This window comes from Nerophis lumbriciformis, linkage group LG23, assembly GCF_033978685.3.
Source record: "Nerophis lumbriciformis linkage group LG23, RoL_Nlum_v2.1, whole genome shotgun sequence".
Classification (NCBI taxonomy): Eukaryota; Metazoa; Chordata; class Actinopteri; order Syngnathiformes; family Syngnathidae; genus Nerophis; species Nerophis lumbriciformis.
Window position 1 is genome coordinate 19,772,501 of NC_084570.2, and position 22,221 is coordinate 19,794,721.

The 22,221-nt window shown below is 39.6% G+C and overlaps 1 protein-coding gene across 3 annotated transcripts in view; it reads right to left on the reverse strand.

Moving 5' to 3' along the window:
* Positions 1-21,570, reverse strand: part of LOC133622348 (metalloreductase STEAP3-like) — a 21,650-nt gene extending 80 nt beyond the window's left edge. Inside the window, exons 1-6 of one of the 3 annotated variants that reach the window (XR_009817761.1) lie at positions 20,759-20,939; positions 17,776-18,009; positions 12,648-12,914; positions 12,038-12,565; positions 11,793-11,957; positions 4,862-5,944 (exon numbers count right to left, since the gene is read on the reverse strand). Coding sequence is in view for 2 of the 3 variants with exons in the window: in XM_061984977.1 (XP_061840961.1) it covers positions 5,657-5,944; positions 11,793-11,957; positions 12,038-12,565; positions 12,648-12,914; positions 17,776-18,009; positions 20,759-20,794 (1,518 nt within the window). In the remaining variant the exon portion in view is untranslated. Of the gene's footprint in view, positions 1-2,554; positions 5,945-11,792; positions 11,958-12,037; positions 12,566-12,647; positions 12,915-17,775; positions 18,010-20,758; positions 20,940-21,342 lie in introns of those variants that run through there. The other 2 variants (XM_061984977.1, XM_061984979.1) reach the window with 2 other exon arrangements.
* Positions 21,571-22,221: the final 651 nt, after the last annotated feature.

Consider the following 22,221-nt stretch of genomic DNA (forward strand, 5'->3'; position numbering starts at 1 on the left):
TGTCCTATTCTTTCTAGATACAAAGGTCACAAACAGCATGGAGACTAATGTGGTGACCATGATGAGGTGATAGAAGAAAGTAAAAATATAAGAAATATATTTGTGGACACAGTTACGTTTAAGAGTCACTTTTGGATCTCATAGCGCGTACGGCGGTGCATTCAAGGAACCTTGATGAAAGTTCGAATAAGCACACAATTGTGGTGCATTCAAGAAACCTTGATTAAAGTTCGAAAGAGCACATAATTGATGTGCATTCAAAGAACTTTGATGAAAGTTCGAAAGAGCACATAATTGTGGTGCATTCAAGGAACCTTGATGAAAGTTCGAAAGAGCACATAATTGTGGTGTATTCAGGGAACCTTGATGAAAATTTGAAAAAACACAATTGTGGCGCATTCAAGGAACCTTGAAGTTCAAAAAAACACAATTGTGGCGCATTCATGGAACCTTGATTGAAGTTTGAAAGAGCACAAAATTGTGGTGCATTCAAGGAACCTTGATTAAAGTTTGAAAGAGCACATAATTGTGGTGCATTCAAGGGACCTTGATTGAAGTTCGAAAGAGCACACAATTGTGGCGTATCCAGAGAACCTTAATGAAAGTTTGAAAAAACAATAGTAGTGCATTCAACGAACCTTGATTAAAGTTCAAAACAGCATATGCTTGTGGTGCATTCAAGAAACCTTGATTAAAGTTCAAAACAGCACACCATTGTGGTGCATTCAAGGAACCTTGATTAAAGTTCGAAACAGCCATCAATTGTGGTGCATTCAAGGAACCTTGATTCATGTTCGAAAGAGCACACAATTGTGGTGCATCCAAGGGACCTTGATGAAAGTTCAAAAGAGCACATAATTGTGGTGCATTCAAGGAACCTTTTGATGAAAGTTCAAAAAAACAATTGCGGTGCATTCAATGAACCTTGATTAAAGTTCAAAACAGCACACAATTGTGGTGCATTCAAGGAACCTTGATGAAAGTCCGAAAGAACACAATTGTGGTGCATTCAAGAAACCTTGATTAAAGTTCGAAAGAGCACACGACTGTGGTGCATTCAAAGAAGCTTGATTGAAGTTCGAAAGAGCACATAATTGTGGTGCATTCGAGGAACCTTGATGAAAGTTCAAAAGAGCACATAATTGTGGTGCATTTAAGGAACCTTGATTAAAGTTCAAAGGAGCACATACTTGTGGTGCATTCAAGGAACATTGATTAAAGTTCGAAAGAGCACACAATTGTGGTCCATTAAAGGAACCTTGATTCAAGTTTGAAAGAGCACATAACTGTGGTGCATTCAAGGAACCTTGAATAAAGTTAGAAAGAGCACATCATTGTGGTGCATTAAGGCAGTGGTTCTCAAACTTTTTTCAGTGATGTACCCCATGTGAACATTTTTTTTAATTCAAGTACCCCCTAATCAGAACAAAGCATTTTTGGTTGAAAAAAAAGAGATAAAGAAGTAAAATACAGCACTATGTCATCAGTTTCTGATTTATTAAATTGTATAACAGTGCAAAATATTGCTCATTTGTTGTGGTCTTTCTTGAACTATTTGGAAAAAAAGATATAAAAATAACTAAAAACTAGGGCTGTCCAATAATATCGGCCTGCCGATATTATTGGCTGATAAATGCGTTAAAATGTAATATCGGAAATGATCTATATCGTTTTTTTTATTATCGGTATCGTATTTTTATTTTTATTTTTTTATTATTAAATCAACATAAAAAAACACAAGATACACTTACAATTAGTGAACCAACCCAAAAAACCTCCCTCCCCCATTTACCCTCCCTCATTCACACTCATTCACACAAAAGGGTTGTTTCTTTCTGTTATTAATATTCTGGTTCCTACATTATATATCAATATATATCAATACAGTCTGCAAGGGATACAGTCCGTAAGCACACATGATTGTGCGTGCTGCTGGTCCACTAATGGTACTAACCCATCCAGCCATCCATTTTTTACCGCTTATTCCCTTTGGGGTCGCGGGGGCGCTGGAGCTTATTTCAGCTAACCTTTAACAGTTAATTTTACTAATTTTCATCAATTACTAGTTTCTATGTAATTGTTTTTATATTGTTTTACTTTCTTTTTTATTCAATAAAATGTTTTTAATTCATTTATCTTATTTTATAATCTTTTTTAAAAAGTACTTTATCTTCACCATACCTGGTTGTCCAAATTAGGCATAATAATGTGTTAATTCCACGACTGTATATATCTGTTGATATCGGTATCGGTTGATATCGGTATCGGTAATTAAAGAGTTGGACAATATCGGAATATCGGCAAAAAGCCATTATCGGACATCTCTACTAAAAATTTGTTGAAAAATAAACAAGTGATTCAATTATAAACAAAGATTTCTACATAGAAGTAATCATCAAATTAAAGTGCCCTCTTTGGAGATTGTAATAGAGATCCATCTGGATTCATGAACTTAATTCTAAACATTTCTTCACAAAAAAAGAAATCTTTAACATCAATATTTATGGAACATGTCCACAAAAAATCTAGCAGTCAACACTGAATATTGCATTGTTGCTATTCTTTTCGACAGACATTTTAAAAATAATCTCACGTACCCCTTGGCATACCTTCAAGTACCCCCAGGGGTACGAGTACCCCCAGTTGAGAACCACTGCATTAAGGGACCTTGACTAAAGTTCGAAAGAGCATGTATATGTGGTGCATTCAATGAACATTGATTAAAGTTCTAAGGAGCACATAATTGTGGTGAATTCAGGGAACCTTATTTAAAGTTCGAAAGAGCATATTTGTGTTGTGCTTTCAAAGACCCTGGATTAAAGTCCAAAAGATCACAATTTTGGTGCATTCAGAGAACCTTATACAAAGTTCGCAAGAGCACATACTGTAAGTGTGGTGCGTTCAAAGAACAATGTTTAAAGTTTGAAAGATCACATAACTGTGGTGCATTGAGGGAACCTTCATTAAAGTTTGAAAGAGAACATCATTGTGGTGCATTCAAGGAACCTTAATTAAAGTTGGAAAGAGCACATCGTTGTGTTGCGCTCAAGGAACATTGATTAAAGGTCGAAAGAGCATATCATTGTGGTGCATTCAAGGAACCTTGATTAAAGTTGGAAAGAGCACATCATTGTGGTGCATTCAAGGAACCTTGATTAATGTTCAAAAGGGCACATCATTGTGGTGCATTCAGGGAACCTTAATTAAAGTTCAAAAGGGCACATCATTGTGGTGCGTTCTGGGAACCTTGATTAAAGTTCGAAAGGAATACTGTGTAAAGGTCAAATAACGCCACTGGTTCAAAGCCTTTATGAAAAACATGGAGGAAACTAAGACATGTAAATATTGTGGACTTTCTGATCATGGAGTGCGCCGTCTACTGTGCTTCCAGGTTATCACATTGAGAAGACTGGCACATGTTTTGGTTGTGTCACGAATCACACATGACAGTTCAGACTTTGTGCGTTATTTTCTGGTTTGATACAATTTCCTGTTATTGTGGTCTTATTTTGGCTACAGTATATTTCATGTTTGAGCCCTGTTCTGCAGTACCCTTACTTTCTGTTCTTGTCCTGCCCGCACACATGTTCCTCTTTGTTAATTACTTGTGTTTCGTTCCACCATGTTCCCTCCTTCAGGGCTGGTTCACTGTTTGTTGTTTATCTAATCATCCCTTATCCGTTACTTGCATGTCGCTTGCCATCTCTGCATCTTGGAGTCACACTGGTCAGCAACCACTCAAGCCCTTACTTAGCAGGTTATCTTTTATGCAGACTGCACTACTTTGGGTACGCTGAGAGTCGTAAACACTCGTCATTGCTGCTGTTAATTGGTTCTGGCCAGTTTTTTTGTGTGTGCGATTTTTGCGGCCTAACATGCCTGAATTCGCGGCAGCTTTTTCAGAAAGTCGCGGCAAAAAATGCGATGTTTTGAGAATGAATTTACTTTCAAAAACATTGAATCACCTCGAGATTTAATTAATTTGTTATCAATGTTTGAATTGTTCCTTGTAACCTTAAACTCAAAAAGCAAAGGATTGCAACAAAAATTATAAAACTAATACTGTGTTGATGTTTTACTTGTTTTATACCACAGAGACTTAAAAGCAGCCACTAGATGGCAGTAAAAGCACATACTCAGAGCTCATTATCAAATTACTGTACGGTTTAATTTATGATAATAGTAATAATTCTGATTATAAAAATAAACATGACTAAAGTTAAAGTTAAAGTTAAAAAGTACCAATGATTGTCACACACACATTATGTGTGGTGAAATTTGTCCTCTGCATTTGACCCATCCCCTTGATCACCCCCTGGGAGGTGAGGAGAGCAGTGGGCAGCAGCGGTGCCGCGCCCGGGAATCATTTTTGGTGATTTAACCCCCAATTCCAACCCTTGATGCTGAGTGCCAAGCAGGGAGGTAATGGGTCCCATTTTTATAGTCTTTGGTATGACTCGGCCGGGTTTTGAACTCACGACCTACCGATCTCAGGGCGGACACTCTAACCACTAGGCCACTGAGGCTTGCTTAATGTCTGCTATCTGCTCTGTTGTCCACAAGTTGCAGACATTCTCTTTGTATGTTTTACGCTTGAAAAATGTTTGTCCATTTTAAATGTTAATTTATGTTACCCACGCACATCAAGTGCATTTGTGAACTGTTCAGGGCGATCTAAAATGATAATTTATTTTGGTAAAAAAAACAGACTATCATCACACTTTAACATCTCTAACATTTACTGTAAAGGCTGCCTTTTTGCAAATGAAATTCAATTATTGTCTTACCGAAAATAAATGAGTGTTGGATAACTATATTAACACGTGTAAATTAGGAAATAAATGTTTATAGTCTACATTACCCAGAAGGCTTAGCACTGTAGACAGGAACAGGAAGTAGGTCGGAGCTGGAAGGAAGGACGACAAATGTGCCGTTTGAGCAATAAAGAGTTGATAAGATTGTCACACGTTGTCCCTGTGTACACAAGACACAAACATAAGTTTTGATTAGACGGTAGATTTTAAATTTGAGTGCTTAAAATGACGCTTATTGGTCAAAATGTGCATGGAAGTTAGACAAAGTTGAGAGGCCGCACATAATTCAAATTTGCATGAATTGATGCGGTTGCAAGTTCCTGGAGGAAGTGACTGGTAATATAAAAGACTTAAATAGGGCCACAAAAAATCTAGAGCCGGCCCTGCTCAAGTACAGTACATTATGGCTTGGGTGGAAGGTGTGGTAAAACCAGGACTGATTAAAGAGGCTTACATCCTGAGCAGATATCAAGTGACAAGTCTTCTAGCGCCACAAGATGGCAGCATCCACACATTATAAATGTTTGTCTGTGACCTCAAAAAGAGATTCAAGCTACTAACGTCTCTTTCAACAGGAGGTTATTTGAAGAGGAGAAAAGGCTTTAATCAAAGCTCTTTAAAATAGGTGGACAAGTTTAGACCCCAGTTTAGACGACATGAGCATGTAGAGGGCAGCAGTTAGACGCACACAGCAGGACTAAGGAATACATTAGAAGTCAAAATCCTGCAGTTAAAGATTGAAGGTCAACAGAAGTGATTGGTTTTTTTGTTTTTTTTTTAAATTACACGCAATAAACTAAGTTTGGCACGATCAAAGAGCTCTACTTTTTGTCCAGTGCACATCAAACATTGCTGACATCATCCAGGCCGTTGTAGCAGCCGTCATTGGGCAAAATGAAGTGGATGTACCGACTCCTCTCCCAGCCGCGGCGTATCTGTTGGAGGCGGTGGGCCATGCAGGGCAGCAGGAGGGCGAGGCGGCCCAGCAGGACCGTGATCGGAAGGACGAGGACCAGAACGAAGGTGGGTGGCAGGTAGAAGCGGTATTGGTCCGGGTCGAAAGCGCGGTCCCAGCCGAAGAGGAGCGTGTGGCCGGTGGCCATGGACAGGGCGCAATAGCCCAGTGTGGACTGTAGGGGGTGAAAGTGACCATTAGTTGCTAAATTGGGGCCCTTAGCAGAATTTTTATTTGAGGCCTCACACCATTGCAACATTTTTTTCAACACGTACGTACGCACGCACACACACGTATGTGTGTGTGTGCACACACACACACACACACACACACACACACACACACACACACACACACACACACACACACACACACACACACACACACACACACACACACACACACACACACACACACACACACACACACACACACACACACACACACACACACACACACACACACACACACACACACACACACACACACACACACACACACACACACACACACACACACACACACACGAAAGAGCCGTTCAGAAGACTTGATTCGTTTGCGGACGTCACATGTGTACCTGAGATGGATCAGCCTGCCAACAATGGATGTGCTGACGGGCGCAAAACGGAATGTGTGGCTGAAACATCCGTACAAGGTACGCACACCAAAGCATATTTTTATTCAGTCTGTGGTTGGTAAATGGAAACGTTTCTACAATGAGGGGTTCGTAGATTGTGGTTCCACTGTATATTCTTATAGGTGACGCAGCAGGAGGGGGATCGGGGTGGTAAAATTTCAGTCAAGCGCCTTGTCTTTCATCAATTACCATTTTACACGCAGGCCTTTACGCAAAATGGGGCACAGTTTGCATGATCTGCGTATAGGGAGGGGCTACCCTGCATTTGTATGACATTTCCAACTGGAAGAGCAGCACTGTCGCCGTGCCAGCACTGGTTGGACTTTCTCTGGGTCAAAGGTCACTGAACAGCCCCGAGCAAACTCGTGACCTGAGTCACTCACATCAGCAGGAGCACACCAATTACAAAAATACTTGGCAAGATCGACTCAGGTAGTGGTCGTGGGTTCAAAATACTTCGGCTCTTCCTCATCGCCACAGTGAGTTGTGTTTTCCAACACACTTTACTTCTGCTTTGCAAAGCAGGCTGCAGTAGCAACACTGTACAGTAGCAACTTCCAGACGGGCTTCCTTTAAAATGCCGTGCTAAGTTCCATGTGGGAGCAAGAAGTCGACTGGACCGATGCAAGATCAAGTGTCTGTCCTGAAGCGATGCGCTGCTCAGGAACATTCATCGGTGGCTAGTGCTGAAAGGAGGGCAATAATTCATTGAAGGCCCGGCGGTTGGGACATGACTAATCGGACGGCCGGGGGATTAGTTTAGTGGCGGGATGAAAGGGAGGACGAGGAGGAAGGGGGAGGAATGTGTGAGCCTCGACAAAGATGGCAGCTTTAAGTGTTAACTTGAGAACTGAGGTGGCTGCAAAAGTGCAAACACGTTGACACGCATTGTTTGGATGTGTGACTTCCCTCCAGGGGAACCTACGTCAGGCTTGCCAGTCTTCAGACATTCCAACCAAGCAGTTCAGGTGTTAGTTGGCAATTTTGTAAAGAAAGAAAGTTAAAATATTCTGGTATATATTCTGGACCATAATCCTTTGCGCTTTGAACCCTGCTGCTTATATAACGATGCAGCTAATTTATGGATTTGTCTTCGCTGATGGCCCTGACGCAAATAGTTTTCATAAAACACATGCAAAAACAATGAAAAGGTGTGGTATTGCTTGTGCTATGGTGCCATCTTTAGGACGAGTTTGCTCACTGCAGGTGCTGCTGGGTGAACCTTTACAGTGTTTCCTGCTGTTTAAACCGGAAGTACAAGTGCCCTTCCGTCTTCTTATAGCCCACAACTTTCTACTCATATGGATTCTTTAGTCATCACTCCACGCAACGTTGGCAAGTTTTATGACTAAAATAATTCTTACTTGCAAAATCGTCCCATGTGTAATGAGTGTTTTCATGCATATTTGTACGCGCTATCGTAATGTAATCAAGCTAGCGCCATATTAGCATTAGCTAATATGCTAAAAAGTTTACGAGCGTCTGTGTTAGCGTTATTAACTTACAATGGAATTTTTTTTTTGTATCGTTCCAGTTTCACAAATTCCTCAGTAAATTTACCAAAACATCACTGTGGAGTTGTTGAGTCTTTTTAGCTGATTGGAGAGCTAGCTTCCTCAGCTAGAGGGTCCATGACGATGACTTCTGTTTTGTTTGATCATCCGTTTTACTGCCGTAATACAGAGACCGTTTGGAAACACTTAAGATATGTAGGGATTACCTTTGATTGCCAAGATACCTGTGGCGGTAGGTCACCGTAATCGTGGAATTGGCTATGATGTGATTTTAAACAAATATGTGTTAGTATTAACATATTTTATTATCTAATTGTTGCTGCTTATTGTAAAATGTACTTTGTTGAGAATTTTTCAAGTGTCTTGAGACTTTTACTGACTTTTTCTTCATTAAGAACCACTCGCAACCAAACTAGCATCTTTTTCTAGTGTTAGTATAGAATGTACTCGTGTTTAGAGACTCTACTTCTGTCCATCGATGTCTCCAATAAAAAGTCAGCTGCAGCAAGCATGACGTCACACGTGCTTGGCGCTGCTGCTCCAGTTGGACTTTCTCTCCTTAAAAGCCAATATTGTCCTTTTAATATTGCAGATTTTGTAAGTTTTGTAGCAATATATAAGCTATATATAAAGAGGGTTTATGTGGGATATGTTAAAGTTATGTTTACATCGCAGACATGCTGACTACGCTCCAGACAATCGCGTGTGTCCAGTTTCGGTGATCAAAAGTATTTTTCTAGCGGCCGAATTTCGATGCATCACTTTTCAATAGTGTGCAAATACTAGGCTCTATAGATCCATTCAGAGTGTAACGACCTGCTGGTGGTAATGTTTCATGTTTGTGTGGTTTTGATATCATGTTAATTTTCCAATGATCTCAAACACACCGTCCTTGCCTTAAAAAGCGGATTGGCGTAGAATGAGGAAGTGTTCTATGTCCGGGGAAGCACGGAGGAATTGGACCTGTGGAATTGGGCCGGTTGTTATCATAAGATTCTCAATAAAAGTTAAAAGTAGCGAGCGTCTGACTTTTGACTTCTTCTGAAGTCTACAATGCATTAATTTAATTTGTTTTCATGTGAAAAAAAAACAAAAAAAAACTTGCCTTTAAGGCAAAATAAAACACATTTGTGGCCGTATTAGTAGATGATAAAATGAACTGGAAACCTCATGTAAAAAATATACAACATAAAGTTGCAAGAAACACGTCAATGAATAAAGCAAAACATGTTCAAGACAAAAAAATCACTTCATATTCTTCACTGCTGTGTTACCATATCTGAGTTATTGTGTAGAAATAGGGGAAAAAAATACAATTGTTTGCTTCATTCACTAACGGTGTTACAAAAAAGATCAATTAGAATAATACATAATGTTGGATATTGAGAACATACCTTTTATATAATATTGAAATGCAACGATTTGGTGCATGTGCAAATGGCTAAAATGATGTACAAAGCAAACTATAACCTGCTACCTAGGAATGTACAAAAATGATTCTCAACAAAAGAGAAATATCACCTTAGAGGAAAATCTCATTTAAAACATTTGTATGCACGCACAACACTTAAGGCCTTTAGCATATCAATATGTGGAATTAAATGATGGAATGGATTAACCAAAGAAATCAAACAAAGCACCAATATGATTCAGTTTAAGAAACTGTTCAAACTACAAGTGTTCACAAAGTACACAGAAGAACAATTATGATGAACATCTTGAATCGTTTTGTTTTTTTTAGATAAAGATTATTTATGTATTTAATATTTGTTTACTTACTATGGTATATTATTTACTTATTCACTGTTCTGTTACAGAGAACAAGGAAATGGGATTAAATTGCTATGGTATGAAAAGGGGTAGGATAAAATAAGCTCAGCTTCTTCCTACTCCTTTTCGGACGTGCTGTAATGAAACAAATAGAAATAGGTGATGCATTACATTGCATCGTATGCGTGTTCCAAATAAACTGAAACTGAACTGAACTGAAGGTGCGGCGGCCATGATTTTGCTGTGGCGATGCGCCACGTTCAGTTACATGAAGGGGAAACTCTGGTATGTAAATAAACATTTAGAAGATATTTCTGCGTAAATAACTCATTTCATGACGTGTATATAGTCCAGTGCGGCTAATAAACGTAAACATTCATTTTTTTCTGACATTTAGTGGGTGCAGTTTTGTAGTCCTGAAAATATGGTACTCTTTTCTTTTTTTTTTTTTACGTGAACTCAGCTTTTCTTCAACTCATTTCATTAGTACATAAAAGAGGAACACACACATAGAACATAGCTCATTGTTGTCATATAAGAAAGCCCCCTCTGATGTAGACAACATTGGCATATGTTTCAGAGTTCTGAACCTAAAAATTGGGTCTTCAGGTAGAATTACTCCCAAAATAAACACAGTAGTGATTTTAGGCTTGTTTTCTAACATGTTTCTACACATTTTGGAACACCCACTTTTAGCTTCAAAATGTGGGCTGGCCTGCATCAGCCTGCTAACGTCACCTACAGAAGACTGGAGGCAATTTCATTTTGCGTAGTTTGTGTTTTGAGTGTTTCGGGGAGGAAGGAGCGGTACCAGACACATTATTTTCCCAAACGAATGTTTCTTCTCCAAATGACAGCATTTTACTCACATTAAAGCCCATTTTCGTGATATTCTGCGTTTAACAGGGGATTCTGTTTTATTGGCCGATTATGTGATTCCGTCGAAATGCGGAAATCATATACCTTTTTTGTTGAGTTTAGTGATTGGTGTTTAGGCATAATAGCACTGTGTCAAATAAAAAGTAGCAACCATAGTGAGACCCTAAACTTCTAGTAGATAGGGTCTTTTTTCCCCCCACTTATACGCTCACTCATGCGTTTCACCGTTACAAGTTTAGGGCCCATTAATTGTTAGATTTGATTATAACATTTTATGTTCGTGAGGATTAAAAAATTGAAACAGTATTTAAATTTGCTTACTGTATTAGCCACTACATTTTAGAAGAATTTTTTTTTTTTTAATATTATTAGCCGCACTGGGCTATAAGCCACAGATATATACAGTATGTTGCAAAATGTGTTATGTACACAGAAATATTAAGTAAGTGTTTATTTACATACCTTAACTGTTTCCAAACGGTGTCTGTAACACGGCAGTAAAACGGCTGATCAAACAAAACAGAAGTCATCGTCATGGACCCACTACCTGCGGAAGCTCGCACTCCAATCAACTAAACAGACTCCATAAGTCCACCAAAACGTTTGATTAAATTTACAAAACAATACAAAAAGAATGACATTGTAAGTTAATAATACTAAGACGGGCACTTGTAAACGTGTTATTAGCATATTAGCTTATGCTATAGACGCCAGCTTGATTACATTACGATAGGACGTACAAATATGCATTAAAACACTCATACAGACATCACACATGGGACGGTTTAGTAAGTATGAATTGTTTTAGTTATATTGTAAAATGTAAACGTTGCTTGGCGTGATGAATGAAGAATCCATACGAGCAAAAACGCAATGGTCGGCTGGAAGCTGGAAACAGAAGGGCACTGCAGCACCTGCAGTGAGCAAACTTGTCCAAAAGATGGCGCCATAGCACAAAAAGTAACCCACCTTTTCAGTGTTTTTGCTTGTTTTTTTTAAAACTATTTTAAATTATGGACGTCAGCAAAGAAAAATCCATATATTGGCCGCACCATTTTATAATCCGCAGTGTTCAAAGCGTAGGAGAAAAGTAGCGGCTTATAGTCCGTAATAACGGTAATTGTCCAGCCCTATTTGACCCTTGGAAATGATTTCACTACATTTTCTCCCTTCTTCTTCCAGGTGTGTGCCATCCCTGGATCTGATCACACTGGGTGTCTTACCTGTATGAAGCTGAACTCTCGCCAGTTGATGCTGTCAGCCACTGAGGGCAGCGAAGTGACGGCTAGCAAAGAGAGCATTCCGAGCGCCAAGATGCCCACCGAGAGGTACAGCTCCATTCTCCACACCGCCCCGTCACTCCAGGTGTTCTCCACGCCCTCTTGCACCTGCACGCCACACAGTTCCGCACATGACTGATTGAATAGCCCACAGCGGTAGACTCGCACCCCAGGGTCATGTCCCTCACCTGTTTGAAAGCGGCGTTGAGGAGTTTGTAGCGGGCCGACTGCCTCATGGGCAGACAGAGACTGTAGATGGCGTGCATGGCCGCACACAGGAAGCTGCACAGCCCAAACTGCTTCCTTCTGACGAGCCATTTGTCAAGCCAGTTGGGGAATCGATTGTATTTGCTGCCCCGCCAGAGCTGGAGCGCCGCGGCGCACAGGCCCGGCATGTAGACGAGCGCCAGCATCACCAAGGCGACGGAGGGTAGAGTGACGTTGATCGTCTCAATGGGCATTTTGTAGAAGACGCTCTTTCCTCCGGTGACGAAGGGATGCAAGACGTCACGGACAAAGTTGTACAAGTAGAAGAAGAGGAAGAGGATCACGCTGATGAGGATGGGGGTGCCCCAGGAAGGAAATAGGTAGAGGGGGAGGTTTTCTATCTCCACAGAAGAGGATAGTGGCCCCATATCGACAGGACAGAAGCCCATCCTGCGACACAGTGCCATGACTGAGCTCTTGGCATGGCTGCTGTCACTGCACAAGAACACCTGGACAAGAAGGGTAACAAGAACTAACTCAAACTATCTTCCCGAGTAGCAGAGGTAACCACGGGGCCTCCAATACTCCTACCTGCCTGTTTCCATCTCGAGGGCCGGTCTGAAGCACCCACGCCGATATTGTGTTGAACCCTTTCACTATGGAGCTCTCAGGAAACATGTCGGCCAGCCGTTCTGCGTGGGACGGCCCGCCTCGCTTGACGTGCAAGCCGTTGCTAACGTCCACCAACGTCTTCCCAGCCAGCGTCGGCTTCAACTCCTGCAATGTGGAGTAGTGCTCTGGGAAGACGGCAACGAAGACCAGGTCCACCTTGTTGACCGCCTCCAGCTGGGAGGTCACCTGGGAGGCGCACGAAAGAAGAAATTAGTCGTCAGTGCTTCTCAGCAGACTTTGAAACAAAAGTGGAATGGTGTTGGTTTTGTGAGTCAGGCAGCAGGTTCATGGAGTAGTGCCGTGCGATACGAACAAACATATATATCCCGAACAAGGTCATTTTATATCGCAAAAAAACATTTTTTCATAAAATTATGCGGGGATGGGTATCGTTCACATTTGAAACGATATGGTACCAATTCCCAGTACCTAGCAATCGATACTGGTACTTAACAGTACCAATTTTTGGTTATTCTGTGTGTGTTAAAATCATTAACTGTTTTTGATGTATTTTTTTTAAAATCAAATGTTTATAGATTCAAAATAGAATATAAAATAATAATATAAAAATATATATTCAAAAATTAGCCGATTATGATAACTGCTGTCCAGTTGTTGTATCTTGTTTTATTTTTACATTTCTGGTTTAGGCCCCAGCCCCCATGCGAGAGAGAGGGACAAGCGGTATAAAATGGATGGATGGATGAGTGTCAATTATAGTTGCAAGTCCAAGACGTTAGATGACAGTAGTGCATAGTTTAAGGTGTGTTGGATAGACAGTTCAGTCTTTGCGGTCTAGTCTTTTGTTGTGCCCTAAAAAGTGTTAATACTGTAAGTATTGGAGTTATTACACACCAGCTTTTTGATTGTAACGTGCATCTTAGTTGTAGTTTTCAATAAAAAATTTGGAGGTGTTGAAATCGCCATGTAAAATCGCTAATGTTAATCACGAGCAAAGCCAATGTATATTAGTATCAAGCGAGCGCATTTTTGGAAAGGTTGAGCCTTACTTTACATATGTTGGAGCATTTTTTGAGTCAATTTCTTTGTTAGGATTTAAAATTGCAACATTATCTTGATGTCATTTGGCTGATTCCGCTTTCAGTACTTCTGGAGTAATTTGGTTGGTGCCAAAAAAGTACCATATTCCGTAACTATTCTTCAGTTCAGTTCGGTTTCAGTTTATTTGGAACATGCATACGATACAATGTAATGCATCACACATTTCCAGTTGTTTCATTACAGCACGTCCGAAAAGCAGTAGGAAGAAGCCGAGCTTATTTAATCCTACCCCTTTTCATACCATAGCAATTTTATCTAATTTCCTTGTTCTCTGTAACAGAAGAGTGAACAAATAAATAATATACCATAGTAAGCAAACAAATATTAAATACATAAATAATCTTTGTCTCAATAAAAAAATAGGGAAAAAAAGGGTTCAAGATGTTCATCATAATTCTTGTTCTGTGTACTTTGTGAACGCTTGTAGTTTGAACAGTCTCTTAAACTGAATCATATTGGTGCTTTGTTTGATTTCTTTACTTAATCTGTTCCATAATTTAATTCCACATACTGATATACTAAAGGTTTTAAGTGTTGTACGAGCATACAAATGTTTTAAATTAGATTTTCCTCCAAGGTTATATTTCTCCTCTTTTGTTGAGAAGAATTGTTGTACATTCTTGGGTAGCAGGTTATAGTTTGCTTTATACATAATTTTAGCTGTTTGAAAATGCACCAAATTGTTGAATTTCAATAATTGTGATTTAATAAATAAAGGGTTTGTATGTTCTCTATATCCAACATTATGTATTATTCTAATTGATCTTTTTTGTAACACCGTTAGTGAATGAAGTGTACATTTGTAGTTGTTTCCCCATATTTCTACACAATAACTCAGATATGGTAACACTAGTGAGCAGTAAAGAATATGAAGTGATTTTTGGTCTACAAAAATGTTTTGCTTTATTCATTATTGATGTGTTTCTTTCTACTTTATGTTGTATATTTCTTACATGAGGTTTCCAATTAATTTTATCATCTACTATTACACCCAAAAATGTGTTTTATTTTACCCTTTCAATATCTACTCTGTCTATCTGTATTTGTGTTTGACTTTCTCTTCTACTGTTACCAAATAGCATTATTTTAGTCTTACTGAGATTCAAAGATAGTCTGTTTTTGTCAAACCATCTTTTTAATTTGGTCATTTCTTCTGTTATTATTTGTATTATCTTCTGTTTGTTCTCTCCTGAACAAAATGCAGTTGTATCATCTGCAAATAATACTAACTTGAAGTCCTTTGTAACTTTACAAATACCATTCATATAGAGATTGAACAATTTTGGTCCGAGTATTGATCCCTGAGGTACGCCACAAGATATGTTTAGCTCTGTGGAAGTGTGTTCTCCTATCTTCACGTATTGCTTCCTGTTGGTTAAGTAGCTTCTTATCCAGTTCAAGACCAACCCTCTGATGTCATACCGTTCAAATTTGTTTATTAAGATGCTATGATTAATTGTGTCAAATGCTTTTGTTAAATCCATAAACACTGCAGCAGCACATTTTTTACTATCTATTGCATTTGTGGTGTCCGTTATTTCGATTAATGCCATTGATGTTGAGATGTTGGCTCTGTATCCGTATTGGTTGTCTTTGAGTGTTTCGTTTTTATTCATTAATTTGTCTTATCTGTTGTTAAACAATTTTTCAATGATTTTAGAAAATACAGAAAAGGTCTGTAGTTTGTAAACTGATGTTTGTCTCCAGTCTTATAAATCTGTACGATTTTTGTTATTTTCATTTTATCTGGGAATTTGCCTGACACAAATAAAACTAATGCCAATTTCACTTGTTTTTCTCCTTTTATTTATAAGGCATAGTGTTTTATACATAAAATGGACAAGATAATTAAAGTATAGTTAATACCAGCCCTTTTGATATAATTTAGAGATGGCATCTGTCATTTCTCGGTGTCTGCAGGACTGCTTGTCATATACGGTGCCGGAGGACAACAACACTAACAGGCTTGTTTAGTGTTTTTCTTCGTGGTTTTGAGGTAACACTAGTACTTGGTCGCATTTAAAAACTGCTCTGTACGGTTTTTCATGCTGTGTCTTCAAGTAATAGGATAGAATGGACGTGTTCAAGTGACATGTTTTGCAGTTTAGCCTACCCTTGTTAGATCGGTGTCTGACTTTTTAAAATCCAAACAAAGGAGTTCCTCTTTCTGGAACCGATTTATTTGGGTTTTGTTGGTTTAGCTTCTATTGTGGTCTACCAACTTTGTAATGTTGTTGACATCCATCCTGCTGAATTAAAGTACTTTCAAATGACATAAACATGCTCCCACAAGGTAGCAAGATTGCTGCAGTTACATTAGCTGCAGCCCAGACGTAAACATTTCGATATAAACAATAGAGATTTATATTGTACTATAGACATTTTTGTGTTATATATTACGATACATATCGTAAAATCGCACAGCACTATCTTGGAGGATAACATACGACAAAACAAATTGAAGGATGGGGCCATTTTGAATATGGGGTGGACTTGTCTATTAATGCATGACATAGTAAAGTCAAACCTGTGTTAGCGGCTAGTTCTATCTGGCAGCCACAAAAATGTCCTCCACAGAGAAAAGTAGTGTTATAAACATTGTCTATCGCGGGCACATAGTAACGCGCCCAACAGCCACTAACTACATTACTAACGGCGTTACAAGTAGTAATCTAATTACTTTTACGTACGTTACAGGTGGAGACAACTCATTGAGACCTTATGCTCTAAAAAGGGCGAAGAGGATTAAGTAAGTACGTACGTTACAACGCCGTTGTCGATGCGTTTGATGTAATGTGGCACTACTTTTGACATGGTTTCATGTCAACAAGACAGCAATTTCAATACAGGAAGTAACTTTTTTTTTTTATTTTACAAATGAAAGCAACAACCAGCACCACACTAAAATTAATTTGATTTTAAACTGGAAGAGGAAACATCACACAGCAAACATTACAGGCTAAATACACACACACAAACACATGTACACAAACGCACACTACTACTACTACTACTACATGGGAATAATGAACAACAAATCAAATAATTGACAAACTTGCAATTCTACAATACCCAGTTTTTGGACAAGGAAACAAGACAGCCATTGAAGCACATTCAATCTCTTAACTAGCACTGACACAATCCAGTGAAATGATTCAACAGAGCTGCCGCCATTGCCAACACACTGCTGCTGCTAAGCTATCAAACACAGCTTAGCTAAAATGCTGCTCTGAGCGCATTGACTTGACTTTATTAATTCATGCTTGCAGTGGAGCCAGGGCCCCACTGAAAAAACAGCTGAACTTTACAATGAATATCAAACAAACACATTTAAAAATTAAAAGAACAGATAGTATTTTAGTCAAAAAAACATTTTCAGGGCAACAGCAGCATGGAAACTATTAGCATTCTGGTATATGACTGTATTACTTATTTAATTAGATAGTGTCATTATACAGTTTAATTCTCGCTGACGTCACAAATCACAAGGCAGCAGGCACCACCTTTTTAAAAGGTTCATTACCATGAATTGAATACGTGGACCCCGACTTAAACAAGTTGAAAACCTTATTCGGGTGTTACCATTTAGTGGTCAATTGTACGGAATATGTACTGAACTGTGCAATCTACTAATGTACAGTATTTACATTAAACACAATCTACTAATAAGTTTCAATCAGTCACTCTCATGAAACATCTTTCAGTTGAAAGATGTTATATGTCATATGCCAGATATTTGAAGTTTTTTTTAAAAGTAACACATCAATTACTTTCCCCTAATAGTTAAATGTATTAAAGAGCAATTCAATATTTTTTTGGGGTAAAGTAACATCTAACTATAATTAATTACTTTTTAAAAGTAATTTGCAAGACACTGGTTTAATTAAGTGTCCTGAAATGACTCCTTATTGGATGAAAAAGTCTAATATAAAAAAAATTAAGATTATGTTAATAATCAACAAGAAGCAAGCTGACTGTCTCTCACCTCTGCCTCTTCAGGAAACAGCATTAGACAGCGTTTGGGGGTTCGACTCCCCACGACCACCTGGTAACCAGAAGCCACCAGTCTCCTGGCAAGTGAGCGGGAGAAGTCGCCGGTGCCCAAGATGCCGACTAGTTGATCGCCGGCTTCAAACGCGCATCCTTCCAGAGGCCCGCATCCTCCTGCGTCGCCTCGGCTCCGGATTAAAGCTCTTTGCATCTCATCCGGCATTGTGCGCTGACAAATAAGAGGAAATCCTTACTTCTGGTTTGTTGGCACAAATATGAGCTGCATGCTGTCATTCTTGTGCTAATTCTGCATAGATTCGGGGTTAGATTAATTAAGCTGCAGTCAAAATTTAGAATTCCTATTATGTCTGCATCTCAAATGACATGTCCTACATCAGAGTCAGCGTGATCTTGCACAAAAGACAAATACTTGCAACATGACAGGGCACGTGGAAATGTATCACATTTATTATTGTTGTGGGGCAGCGTAGCTCGGTTGGTAGAGCGGCCGTGCCAGCAACCTGAGGGTTCTAGGTTCGATCCCCGCTTCTGCCATCCTAGTCACAGCTGTTGTGTCCTTGGGCAAGACACTTCGCCCACTTTCACCCAGTGCCACCCATACTGGTTTAAAAAATGTAACTTAGAAAATGGGTTTCCTTGTGTAAAGCACTTTGAGTCACTAGAAAAAAGCGCTATATAAATATAATTCACTTCACTATCATACAGGGTTGACCAGAAATTAGTGCATTTTCATCGGTTTTATTAATCCATAACTTTCTGAATATTTATCACATGAAAATGATACTTACTCGCTGGAATCGTCTTTACAAGACCAGTCTGATACTACTTGGTTTATGTAAATCAATTACTCTTTGAACTTGTACACACATAAAACCCTTAAAAACCCCACAAATTATCTCTTTGGTAACTTTTCCCTTTGCCAACTTCAGAAATGTTTTAGTAACCACACTGGTTTCTTGTGAATGAATCCTTAAAAGCGCTCATGTTAAGGTAAAGTACCACTGACAGTGAGACAAACACACTAGGTGTGGTGAAATTACCTTCTGCATTTGACCCATCCCCTTGTTCTACCCCCCGGGAGGTGAGGGGAGCAGTGAGCAGCAGCGGTGGCCGCACTCAGGAATCATTTTGGTGATTTAACCCGCAATTCCAACCCTTTATGCTGAGTGCCAAGCAGGGAGGTAATGGGTCCCATTTTTATAGTCTTTGGTATGACTCGGCTGGGGTTTGAACTCACAACCTGCCAATCTCAGGGCGAACACTCTAACCCAGTGTTTTTCAACCACTGTGCTGCGGACTAGTGTCATGAGATATTGTCTAGTGTGCCGTGGGAAATTATGCAACTTTACCTAATTGGTACAAAAAATATTTTTTGCAAATCAATATTTATAATATCTTGTTCACGAGTGAGGGAAAAGTGGATCGTGAGATCGGTGCGGCATCTTCAATAATGCGGACGCTGTATCGATCCGTTGTGGTGAAGAAGGAGCTGAGCCGGAAGGCAAAGCTCTCAATTTACCGGTCGATCTACGTTCCCATCCTCACCTATGGTCATGAGCTTTGGGTTATGACCGAAAGGACAAGATCACGGGTACAGGCGGCCGAAATGAGTTTCCTCCGCCGGGTGGCAGGGCTCTCCCTTAGAGATAGGGTGAGAAGCTCTGCCATCCGGGGGGAGCTCAAAGTAAAGCCACTGCTCCTCCACATCGAGAGGAGCCAGATGAGATGGTTCGGGCATCTGGTCAGGATGCCACGCGAACGCCTCCCTCGGGAGGTGTTTAGGGCACGTCCAACCGGTAGGAGGCCACAGGGAAGACCCAGGACACGTTGGGAAGACTATGTCTCCCGGCTGGCCTGGGAACGCCTCGGGAGGAGCTGGATGAAGTGGCTGGGGAGAGGAAAGTCTGGGCTTCCCTGCTTAGGCTGCTGCCCCCGCGACCCGACCTCGGATAAGCGGAAGAAGATGGATGGATGGATGGGATGGATATTTATAATAATGTGCCGTTGTCTAGTGCCTGTGCTGTGTAGAGCTTGGCAGGGTAACCATGTAGTACTCCATATCAGTAAGGGGCAGCAGGTAGTTCATTGCTTTGTAGAAGTCGGAACGCGTCGAGGATGGTTTGTCGTAGAGATGTCCGATAATATCGGCCTGCCAATATTATCGGCCGATAAATGCTTTAAAATGTAATATCGGAAATTATCGGTATCGTTTTTTTTATTATCGGTATCTTTTTTTTAATTTTTTTTTTATTAAATCAACATAAAAAACACAAGATACACTGACAATTAGTGCACCAACCCAAAAAACTTCCCTCGCAAAAGGGTTGTTTCTTTCTGTTATTAATATTCTGGTTCCTACATTATATATCAATATATATCAGTACAGTCCGCAGGGATACAGTCTGTAAGCACACATGATTGTGCGTGCTGCTGGTCCACTAATAGTACTAACCTTTAACAGTTAATTTTACTCATTTTCATTAATTACTAGTTTCTATGTAAATGTTTTTATATTGTTTTACTTTCTTTTTGTATTAAAGAAAATGTTTTTAATTTATTTATCTTATTTTTTTTATTTTTTGTAAAAAGGAACTTATCTTCACCATACCTGGTTGTCCAAATTAGGCATAATAATGTGTTAATTCCACGACTGTATATATCGGTATCGGTTGATATCGGTATCGGTAATTAAAGAGTTGGACAATATCTGAATATCGGATATCGGCAAAAAGCCATTATCAGACATCCCCACTTTGTCGTGATCCCAATATGCAGAGCACAGCGGGAGACAGCTTGCAGGTAAAAAGGTATGCAACGCTTAAACCAAAACTGAACAAAAGACAAGTCCCGCTAGGAAAAGGCACTGAAGCATAGGGATGGCGATGCAAAACAAAAGTAAAACTGAACTGGCTACAAAGTAAACAGAAACAGAATGCTGGACGACAGCAAAAACTTACAGCGTGTGGAGCAGAGACGGCGTCCACAAAGTACATCCGAACATGACATGACCATCAACAATGTCCCCACAAAGAAGGATAGCGCACGCACAACTTAAATAGTCTTGATTGCGAATACAAAGCAGGTGCGGGCAAAAGACGAAGGAAGGCGTGAAGCTGCTACAGGAGAACACCAACAAAACAGAAAGGGTCACCAAAATAACAGCGCACAAGACAGGAACTAAAGCACTACACTCAGGAAACAACAACAAACTCAAAATAATAAGGCTTGTGGAGTTTCATTTGTTAACCTTTTCTGGTGTGCCTCCGTATTTTTATTTTTTTTTTATTTATGTGCTTTGGCTCAAAAAAGGTTGAAAAACACTGCTCTAACCACGTGATGAACACATAATACAACATAAATTGTAATAAGGATAAAGTTATTACACAGAACTACAATACATTCAGGGTGACAGCCTTTAAACGTTTTAATTATTCTCGAAATTATACAAACAGTTAACTTTCGCCAACGTTCCGCGTCGTTGTTACTCGTGGAAATAGCTATAATAGCAAGAACGTTAAAAAGAAATCAAAAGTATAGTTACCGTAACGACACCTTGCTGGACGTCCTTGGTCGAACACGAGAAAAGTTAACTCCGACCAAGTATTTTTGTACGATGCATGTATCGCCAAAAATGGCGTTTACTTTTCAAAACTATGGTTTATAATGTGTTCTCGGCATGGAAAAGCAATGGCATTACGCCTTTTTAGTGGCTTCCGACGCCGCCACCTTGTTGCTTGTGTTTCTCTTCCTGATAAGGTGACGACACTGCCAAGGCCACGCCCCAACCACGCCCCCCACATGGTTGCAGAAGATAACGTGGGAACAAGCAGGAGACGTGGGCGATACTGTAATTCTTTGTATCGACCCGACACCAAATAAATACAGGGCCAGTGTTACCAATGCTAATACCGATACTTTTTACTTGAAAATGGTCAAAATCGTGTAAGTTTTTCTTTATTCATTATTTTGCCTTTAATTTGTTCATCATGATCTTGATCAAAACACAGGATAACAATTTTAGACAAACAAATACCTTGTTTTATTAATCAATAAACGTCTTTGCATACAATTTAGCAATAATGTTTTCCATCGTCTATCACTATGTAGGGTCACATATTAAAAAATAATCTTTAGATGATTACATATGTGTCATTAATTAATTTCTATTATAATTAAATAAATACATGTGTTATTAAATGTGTCATTATCCATCCATCCATCCATTTTCTACCGCTTATTCCCTTTGGGGTCGCGGGGGGCGCTGGAGCCTATCTCAGCTACAATCGGGCGGAAGGCGGGGTACACCCTGGACAAGTCGCCACCTCATCGCAGGGCCAACACAGATAGACAGACAACATTCACACTCACATACACACACACTAGGGCCAATTTAGTGTTGCCAATCAACTTATCCCCAGGT